At 41.8% G+C, this 10,887-nt stretch overlaps 1 protein-coding gene across 1 annotated transcript in view; it reads left to right on the top strand.

Annotated features, from left to right (window-relative positions):
* The first annotated feature begins 3,748 nt into the window (after window positions 1-3,748).
* The window catches only part of Rpf1 (ribosome production factor 1 homolog), a 27,760-nt gene continuing 20,621 nt past the window's right edge, over window positions 3,749-10,887 (top strand). The window contains exons 1-2 of the mRNA XM_021196981.2: window positions 3,749-3,848; window positions 4,314-4,387. Coding sequence (XP_021052640.1) covers window positions 3,749-3,848; window positions 4,314-4,387 — 174 coding nt within the window. The remainder of the gene's footprint in view (window positions 3,849-4,313; window positions 4,388-10,887) is intronic.

Here is a 10,887-nt window from a genome sequence, read left to right as displayed (position 1 = left end):
TTGCCTATTTAATTCACCAATATTTAATAACTTTTTGTTTTATGTCAGTTGTGGAATTTTAAAACTTACACTCCAAAATAATTTAATTACTAACAAGATACTCTGATTTGCATATTGAAACATTCCATAGCATGACCACTGAGAATTCAGGCTTAAGCGCCAAATTGCCTTGGTGTGAATTCTGGTTCCCACCAAGTATTCAACTTCTCTGTGCCTCAAATCTCCACTCGGTGAAATGAGGCATCGGTGTGCCCAGTCCCTTGGGTTGGCAAGGTGATTCATTTAAATCACAAAGTTAAAGCGCTGAGAACACTGGGGGAGTCGGAAATGAACTGCATGGTAGTCTGCTTGCTTGTGGCAATAAAACGCAATCCTGACCATGGTGTTTGGTCATTATCAGCATCTAATTAACATGTGATTAATATGTAAATGAGAAGCATGGTGACACAAGGGATAGAAAATCAGGAGGTTCTTTGTCATAATAGCACCCAGAGTCTTTGGTAATGTGACCCTCAGGACAAAAGAATTAATTCAAAACCACTGTAATTAAGAATGATCTATAGGGGAAAAAAAGTCATGACCAGGACTGGAAAAGGAGCTGCCGCCTCTCAGTTTGTCAAGAAGGCAGAGTTGTGAAAAAGACAACCACATAGCCTCCATCTAAATGGAGAAAAGGGCTTTGGGTCTGTCCCTGCCTGAGGGACTGAAACCGACTCTGGATTCCAGAGTCATGAGTCAGTCGTCTGTATTTTCAGTCACTCTTGTTTCCTGGAGTTAGAGCAGCAATCCTAACAGAAACTGATTTTATTAAGGGAAATATCAGGAATTTATCTTCTTTCCTGGAACCGTATAGTTTAGTTGAAGTTGGTGGCATCCAGAATTGGTAATTTTAGCTTTTTGTTGTTCTTGGGGGTGGTTTTTACTTGTTTGGGTGTGCTAGGCTCTTGGTAAAGTTTAAATAATGGGATATTCTTTAAGTTTGTTCAGAAGACTGCGCATTGTCACCTTTTAAACTTATCTTTAAGGGATCTCATACAACCTCAGCTAGAATGACTGAACCACCATCCTCCTGTCTCCACATCCCATTTTTGGGTTCTTAGGCATATGATACCACACTAAATTTATCACCTCCCTTTGAGGGAAGATTCCTGTCAATCCAAACTTATTTCTGTATGTTCTGCTTCTTAATTTTTCCCCCCATTGGGGCTGGAGAGATGACTCAGCAATTAAGAGCACTAACTGCTCTTCCAGAGGACCTGAGTTCAATTCCCAACAACCACATGGTGCCCCATAACCATCTGTAATGGGATATAATGCTCTCTTCTGGTGTGTCTGAAGACAGCGAGTGTATTTACAAACATAAAATAAATAAATCTTAAAGGATTTATCGATTCTTTATGAATTTCACATCATAACCTTAATCTCACTCACCTCCCCATCCTTCCATATTTGCCCTCTGCCTTTGCAACCTTCCCCTGCAAAGAAAACAAAAAAATAATAAAATAAAATAAAGATAAATGAATTTAAAAATAAAATTTAAAAAGAAAATCTCACTGTGGAAGCTGTGGTGTGTCACAGTGTGGCATGGTGTATTGTGGTGTGTCACACAGTACACCCTTTTGCCCAAAAAGCTTTACTTGCAAATTGGTCAAGTTTGAGGCCTCTGGCTTCTGCTACCCTATCAATACTGGATCCTCACTGAGACTCCTCTTGGATAATCTACTGTTGTCCTGTGTTATGAAGGTCATGAAGCTTTGGTTCTGCAGGACCAGCCCCTTCACATGCTTCTTCAGCTCATAGATGACAGAGATGTTGGGATGGGTCAACTCAAAGCCCTAGATCTGGGCCTGTGTGAGAGCTGAGTTGGTCAGACTGCCTGTTCTCCCTCGCCTGCATCACTGTGTAAGCTCTCCCAAGCTGTCCAGATGAAAGACCAGCTCTCCCATACTCATACCATAGGGGCTGGTTCTTCCACATCCCCCAGGTAAAGGACAAGGACAGATCTCTTGCATGGGGCAAGACCATCTCTGCCCAACCCTCAGATATCAATATGGCCCCAGGCAGCAGGCCAGATCACAGATGTCCACGTGGCCTTCAGTGATAACATGATCCACAGACATTCATACAGACCCTTCTTGTAGGAGGACCATGGGCCCAGCATGGCTCTCAACAGCATCACAAGTCTGGATAGCACCAAGGCCTCAGGAGGCAGCACAGGCTACGAACACCGGGCTGTTCCTCACCATCCTGGAGTCCCCAGTTCTACCTCTCTTCATAGCACACACACCATTCCCCTCTTTTTCTCTCCTATCTCCCCACCACATCCTTGCTCATCAAAGTGGCACCATCCCTCAGGCACTGCTTGGCTGTCTTCCACCCGCCTGCACCACATTGTTTTGCTTCTTAAAACTTGACTGCAGATGTTGGTTTTCACAGTATTCGTGAAAGCAAGCATCTGCCCTTAATGGCTGGGGAGAAAGGCAAAGTCATAATCAAGTCTTTAGATCTCAGAGATTAATGGCATATTTTACTTTTTTCCTAATCTCCCTTAGTTTAACTCTAATACAGGTTATATAGTCATGAGCAAACTGAGATTATTTGTTATGTGAAAGATAACTTGGAGGGACTGGAGAGATGGTTGAGCAGTTAAACAACTTACACTTAGAGCAGTGGACCAGGGTTTGGGCCCCAGCACCTGTGTCAGGTGGTTCATAAACGCCTGTTACTTCAGCTCCAAACAATCTGATGCTCCACTTCTGCCCTCTGGAGGCACCCATGTGCATGTGCACATGTGTGTGCCCAGAGACACAATAAAATCTTTAAAATTTGGTTTTAAAAAAGGTAACTTGCATCTTAATTTGTTTGGAAAAAAAAAAAAACATAGTGATGTTGTGAAGGGCAAGAAGAACATGTTTCCTTGGAAATATTTTAGGTGAAATGGAATCTGATGTCTAAAGGCTCCTAAGATCACGGCAAGATGAATGCTTGGTTCTGGCAGAACTCGAATCTCCTGGCCTAGGCTTCACCTTGTTGTGCTCTTCATCCACATCGTAGCGATGGAGACTCGGCTTTTACTTTCCTCCTGCTTCTCTCACTTCCACCATTTATCATTTGAGGTGATAACTGTTCTTGCACTATGTGTGCTATGCTTTCAGAACTGCTACCTACACTCCAATGTTGAAAACAATAGATACCAAAGAGCTTCCATCATCTACAGAGAACCATGGGATCACTAAGTGACGTCAAAAGACGTGGGGGCTGGAGAGATGGCTTAGTGGTTATGTGCACTGACTGTCCTTCCAGAGGTTGTTGAGTTCAAAGCCCAGCAACATGGTGGCTCACAACCATCTGCAATGGGATCTGATGCCCTCTTCTGGTGTTCCTGAAGACAGCAACAGTGTACTCACATACATTAAATGAATGAATGAATGAATGAATGAATGAATGAATATTTGTAAAAAGCATCCATATTCCATCCTCTCCTCCTCCTTGCCTTACTCATATCTTTATTATACATTATTCATATACTAGGTACACAAAGAAGTCCCTGGAAACAAGCAACATAGTGATTCTTCCATCTCGAAACCAAGGTGGAAAGCTGACCCAAAGTATTTGTGAAGACAAGAAATACTTATGAGAAGGAGATGCAAATCTCTTCTTGCTGGTTTTGGCATTTGGATAGATAGTGGATTCCCCAATTGTTCTCTGTACTATCCTGAGAAGGATTGCCACAAAAAGATAAGTGACTATGGATAGGGTAGCAGCCCATTTGCAGTTCCCAGAAGAAGCCACAGAAGGTCAAGCTTCAGCTGAATGGCTGGCCAAGAAGACTCACATATGTCACGTTGGTAAGGGAACCAACATGAAGCAAGGGGACCACACACGAAGGAAGGACATGACATAGTACAAGTTAGGAAGGAAGGTACCAGAAGCACTGCTGTTTCTCACTGGAGAACTGCAGAAACCTTTGCATGAAATTCTCAACTGCTTGTCTCAGTCAGGGTTTCTATCGGTATGACAAACACCATGACCAGAATCAAATTGGGTTTACTTTACAACTCCTGAGTCACACTCTCAATTCACTGAGAGAAGTCAGGGCAGGAACCTGGAGGTAAAAGGCAGGAACTGAGGCAGAAGCCACAGAGGAACACATGGCTTGCTCAGCCTACTTTCTTATACAGCTCAGGGCCTCCTGTTCCCACAGTAGGCTGGATACTCCTAGTCAATTATTAATCAAGAAAGCCAACATAGGCTAGGCTAACCATTTGGTGGCATTTCCTCAACTGACTAACCTTCTTCTCAAATGATTCTAGCTTCTGTCATTTTGACAAAAATTCCCAACCAGGAAGACAGTGCCCCATCAGATAGAGGTCTTGGGAGGATGCCTGTAAGTCTGTCAGACAAACATTTATGACTTTCCTCCCACCTTCTACTCACACTTTCTAAGCTACAGGGAAAAAAAAGGTAACCTACATCAGAAAGAAAATAGTGCATCTGTCATCAAGTAGGGATGTATCTCAGTTGAGAACGGGAGGGCACTGGAGGAAGAGAGGGTGGTTTAAATTGAGGATAAGATTAAACTTGACTATACTCTTGTCTCTTTACAGTGCTTGGGACCAATCCAGGGCATTGAGCATGTTAGTCACGTGCTCTGCCTGGGAGTTACAGCTCTAGACCTCAGATGGGACTTTTAATACCCAAAGGTCATCTTACAGCTATAACAAGAAGATGAGCTATGTGAAACCGAGCATTTCATCAACTTCAGTAGACAAAGCCACAGGTGGCTGCACGTACCTGTAACGTCAGCACTCTGACAGCAAGATGTGAGGTGGAGAAAGGAAAACCATCTAGAAGCACAGCAAGATAGTTTGTAGTAATACTAGGAGAGCAGAAACAACAGCAGAGACCTGCCTTAGAAGGCAGAAGGAGAGAACCAACTACCAAGTTTACCTCTGACCTCCACACGCACAGTATGACACTGTGTGTGTGTGTGTGTGTGTGTGTGTGTGTGTCTGTCTGTCTGTCTGTCTGTCTGTCTGTCTGTCTGTCTGTTTCTGTCTGTGTGTGTCTCCCCTTCCCTCTCTCTCACACACATACACACACACACACACACACACACACACACACACACACACACACACACACACACACACTGGGTAGACAGACCTATGTTGCCTCTTAACTTCCATGAGAAATATTTTGGCTCTAATGATGAACTGCTGACACTTGATATCCGATGAAATTTTGCTGAGTGTCACATGATGTCCATTCCACTCATTAATTCCCACCACCATAGTCTATCTGCTCCTCAATTATAGAAGGTGACAGACTTCTAGAGAAGTAGGATTAGTCAGTTCCACACAGCTCGATGACATGGGCAGGGACCAGAACCTATACCTGGATAACTCTCAACCCTATGTTCTTAAATATAATAATAATGCACCTTGATACTACAATATTTACTGAACAGTGACTGGTAGACAAATCTCCAGACATCTGCAATGCTCTTCTTCTTCATTGTTATTTAATGCCTGATTGAGATCTGAACTGTCACATTTGTGTATTGGGGTTTTGAGTTAGATTTTATGTTCCTGGCAGAGAGAGAGTTTATATTGCCTTATGATTCTGTCATTCTCACAAGGGCCATGTCTACTTCTAATTACTCAGAAATATTTTTAATATGAATGAATGAAGACTGGGATAGTCTTACTCTATAGTTTATATGGATGAAAGAAATCCTACTCACTAAACAGAACTTCATACTTAGGGAGACAATAGTGACTGCAGATCAATACCGTGGACTGTACTTAGCATGCTGTAATGACTCTGAGGAGAGCTCAACATGATCCATCCCCTTAGCCAGAGCAAGTCTGCAACCTGTCCACAGCAGACGTTAGTGCCACAGTGAATGGAGAACTGTTCATGTTGAAGATCTGAGGTAAAATACGAAATGCATCTACTTTGTGCCCTTTATCAATGTGCAAAATACTAGGCTGCATTGTTCTAGAAAAGCTAGAAGGTGATTGTCACACAATTCGAATGGTAAACCTATGCTTATTGGTCCATATTTTACATTCATTCTCTCTGGGTGATTTGCCTGTAGAACCAGATTCAGGTATTTGAAAGTTGTTTGATTTCCCAAAAAAGAAGCTTAACCTAGAAGAAAATGTGCAAGTCTTCTGACTTCTAACCAATAATTCTGTAATTATAGCAATCAAATAAATTTTAATGTATTACCTCAACTCATAAGATCATGAGAACTATCTTCTACTTTGCTATAATTGAAAATACCTTAAAAAGTCCCCAAGGTTTAATTACAGAAATGAGTAATTATACAAGACACATATATTCTTAATTCTACATGAACTATATTAAATTATGCTATCTATGCCACAGAATACATGATTGAGATAGTTCAATCAAAGCAGATAAGGTCCTTGCATGCCATGCTGTGAGCTCCACACACCCACCTCTCTTGAAGGTTCCAAGTGGCACTTTCAGGTGTTTTGTTTCTGAAAGTAGAGTTTGGGGTGGGGAGCTCCTTGAAAATAAATGTGTGGGAGTGTGTCCATCCAGCCATTTCCTGTGAGCAAAATGAACCCAAGACTATGTTTATGATAATCATTAAAAGCGGTGATTTGTGTTATAAGGTAATGTTTTGTAGTTTAATCTAAGTGCTATTTCCATATCTTTGAATTTCCATCTTCCCACTGAAAAAAATGAAGGTACATCTTTCTTTAAATCCACCATATAGGGTTTTATAAGGGTTCAGATGAAATGGTGGAGGCGCTTTGACAATTTCTAGTGTTAGATGTTAGCTCTCGGTTCCTTTAAATAGCTTTGCATGCTATTTGCATAGATAACATGGAGAAAATCAGAAAGAGAAGTAGTTCCTCCTAATAACTTTGTTCCTAATGTCTTTGTTCAGACTTCTCCAGCTATAGCAAAAGCTCCAGCAAGATAATATTTGTGATTTTTTTACCTTAAAAAAAAAAAACAAAGTAAGATGAGTAACTGTGTTCTAGTGAATTTTATTCTAGAAATGTTCACTTCACCAGGAACTATTCAGCCAGTGTATCTCATATGAGTGATTTCAATTTCTTTATATTCTGGTTTCTACTGAAAACTTTCTGCATTTTGCCAAGCTTTGATGAAGTCTATTCACTCTAGACAACGTCTACAAACCCAAATTGAATTGATTTTGACTTAATCACCTAGAGTTCCTAGAACTGTCCTGATTAAGATTTAAAATATAATTACAGGTAGCACATTTAGTCAGGCAGTTAGTCAGAGCTCTGACTACGTAGTGAATCTTACTTCCTGCAGCATATTGCATTAAGTGCTGTGGAGGAGGTTGGGGTGGGTGGAACAGTCACCCATGAAATGATTTAAGAATTATTATTAAAACAATATATCACCAAGTGCAGGGTACTCAGGTAGAAACGGTGTATAGAAGTTCAAGGAATGGAGAGTAAGGAGGACTTCCTCCATGGTTTAATGATCTACTGTCTATATTTAGGAAATGTGTTCTGAGGCTGTTGGCAGCTTCAGGAGCTCACTGGCAAGACAAGTTAAATTATGGGTCTACATATGAAGCCAAGAAGAAGGAAGACCAAAATGTGGATGCCTCGGTGCTTCTTAGAAGAGTGAACAAAGTACTCACAGGAGGAAATATGGAGACAAAGTGTGGAGCAGAGATTGAAGGAAAGGCCATCCAGAGACTGCCCCACCTGGGGATCCATCTCATATACAGTCACCAAACCCAGACATTACTGTGGATGCTGGCAGTGCTTGCTGATAGAAGCCTGGTATGGCTGTCTCCTGAGATGCTCTGCCAGAGCCTGACAAAGACAGAGGCAGAAGCTCACAGCTGGAGTCCCCAAAGGAGGAGTTAGAGAAGGGACTGAAGGATCTGAGGGGGGTTGCAGCCCCACGGAGGGAGCAGCAGTGTCAACAGGCCAGATCTCCGGAGCTTCCGGGGACTGGACCACCAACCAAAGAATAGGCATGGAGCAACCCATGGTGCTGCTTGCATATGTGACAGAGGATGGCCTTGTTGGACATCAGTGGGAGGAGTGGCCCTTAGGCCTGAGGGTGTTCAATGCCCCAGTGTAGCAAAATGCCAGTGCGGGAAGACAGGAGTGGGTGTGGTGGGGGAGCATCCTCATAGAGCAGGAGGAAAGGGGATAAGATAGGGCGTTTCAGAAGGGGAGACCTGGAAAGGGGAGACTTATTCACACTTCATCTCTTCCACTCACTCAGAAATCCACCTGCCTCTGCCTCCCGAGTGCTGGGATTAAAGACGTGCGCCACCATGCCCGGCTCTTCCACTCATATGTAGTTGTTGTTTTTTTGTTTTTTTGTTTTTTTTTTTCTGGTTCCAAGACTAAATCCAAGTAGAAAGAGGCTTGAAAACTTTAATATTGAGATTCAAACAGCACAGATTTCTGAACAATGAAGCCAATTGGTGCAAGGCATTAATGTGGGCAGAAATAAAATAAGCCTAGCATCTAAGAGTCATCTGGACACATCGTGGTGTCAGGATGCTAGCCAAATTAAAGGAAAAGTAAGCCAGATTTGCAGCCAGTCATTAATCTTTCTTTCCTTTGCCTACGGGTGCTCATTATCTCTCATTTTATCATAATGGCTAAATGCTTTTATTATGGCTACATAATAACGTGTTGCTATAAGAAGTCTGCTAGTGATGCCTAGCTCAGTCATCTAGATTTTTCTACATGAAGGAAGACATAAGAAGAGGCTGGTTTGGACACTAAATCTGTTTGTGAGAGGGGGCTTACTACAGAAGTCGGAGGAACAATGCTCTTAGTGACTTGTTTCTGGGTGTCATAAGATCACCTGGAGGGCTTGTTAAAGTTCAGATGTGCCTCTCCCCAGGGCCTCTTGGTGCTGTGCTCACAGCACACTCCACTAGGCTACTCTTCAGAGGTTCATGGCCAGGAGAAACCATGCAGCTATGACCACAGGTTCTTAGAGTTGTACGTTGCTTACAAGTCAGATCAGTGATCCAGTAACTTTCACTCCAGTTCTATGGAAGGATAATGTTAGGAACCAAACCAAGCTTATCAGTTTCTCACAATGGTTTTAATCATCTGATCTTACCTTAAGACAATGCAGTCACTTAAAAATTAATAAAACATCTTTTGACAACGAAAGAGTATTTAAAACTAATCATAGCTAGTAATGAAGGCACATGCCTGTCTTTGCAGCCCTGGAAAGGTATATGAAAGAATTAAGAGTTTAAAGTCATGCTTAGCCATTCTAAGGTCAGCCTGGGGCTACAAGAGACTGTCTCAACCATTCCATTTAAAACAAACAAACAAGTAAACAAATAGGCAACCCACACAATAAATAAGTCTAATAAAATTTTGGGACTTAAGCTAGGCCTCTAATAAATTAATGTTGAAAAGGCTGGAGAGGTGGTTTAGTTGGTGCAAACATAAAGACCTGAGTTCGACCCCTGTAACCATACAAAACCCAGACATCCCAGCATGCATCTGTGATCCTAATGCCCGGGAGGTAGAGATAGGCGGGTTCACTTGGAGTTCATGGGGATGAAAGTCTAGCTGCATACAGTCCTTGCCCTTAGACAGTCTTCCATCTCTTCACCTTCCTCTTCCACAAAGGCCCCCATGGCCATTTGTGAGAGTAATCACAAGACTTCATTCTATTTCTCTCCCAAAATGAATCTTACCTTTCTCTCAGTGTATTGTGAAACCAAAGCAGCATTATCATATACTTTATCATCTCTGTTACAGTGTAACAGGTAAAAGAAGACAAGACTTTATCTCTAATTCGTCTGCTTGCTGTAGAAAATAAAAAGGATTTTCAAAAAAAAATGTGCCTGAAGGATAATAATAGAAGCTGTGAGAAATCTTTATTTTCTTTAATGGATCAGGAAAGAAAGAAAACAATCTTATTCAGAAGGAACAAACAATATAAACCTTTGGTGTCGGTGAGCCTCAGACAAATGGTGAGGTCTAGCTGGCACCGTTGAAGAAACCCCATAGAGTGCTCTTGACGCTCCTTCATAGTGAACTCCCATTTTATAATAAGACTTTATGCTAAGATTGTTCTTGATCTTTAGTTAATGGCAGCAATAGAAAGTTAGTCATGCTTACAAGGAAGTTTATATCAATAAGAGACCCCACTGCCCATAACTCCTCAATTCCCCAAAGCCCTGTTTTAATACCCTGGGTTTCACTGAAGGTACCGCTCATGGCTCATATGAGCCAAGTTTAGTGCTGTTCAAGAAGAACTCTGGTGCCACTGTGAGTGTGACACGCTTCAGTACCTTGCTGATTATGTTAGGATTTTTTTCTGTCATTTTTTTGTTTTCTTTTGTTTTGCTTTTTGTTTTTGTTTTGAGAATTTCTTAAACACTTACTGTATTTATGAGGAATGTTAAATGGACAGAGCAGTAGTGTGTGTGTGTGTGTGTGTGTGTGTGTGTAATGATTAAAGAAGAAGTCATGGGTTTGAAAGGGAGTTCAGGGCATGGGAAGAGTTGAAGGAAGGAAATGGATAGGTGGAAATGAAGTAGTAACCTTTAACGTGTGGTAAAATGGTGGCCGGATAAGAGAAGGGCAGTGTGCCTGGGAACTGATAAATGGAATGAATGTGATCAAACCAGCTTGCCCAAAACTCTTGTAGAACTAGTCAAATTTGTTTTTAAAGAATTAGCAGTCAAGAATGAGACAAAGAGGGCTGGTGAGATGGCTCAGTGGGTAAGTGCACCCGACTGTTCTTCCAAAGGTCTGGAGTTCAAATCCCAGCAACCACATGGTGGCTCATAACCATCTGTAACAAGACCTGACGCCCTCTTCTGGAGTATCTGAAGACAGCAACAGTGTACTTACATATAATAAA

Source organism: Mus pahari, chromosome 4 (assembly GCF_900095145.1).
Source record: "Mus pahari chromosome 4, PAHARI_EIJ_v1.1, whole genome shotgun sequence".
In the NCBI taxonomy this organism is placed as follows: Eukaryota; Metazoa; Chordata; class Mammalia; order Rodentia; family Muridae; genus Mus; species Mus pahari.
Note: the sequence above shows the minus strand (reverse complement) of the source record. Positions and strands in the feature narration are given on the sequence as shown.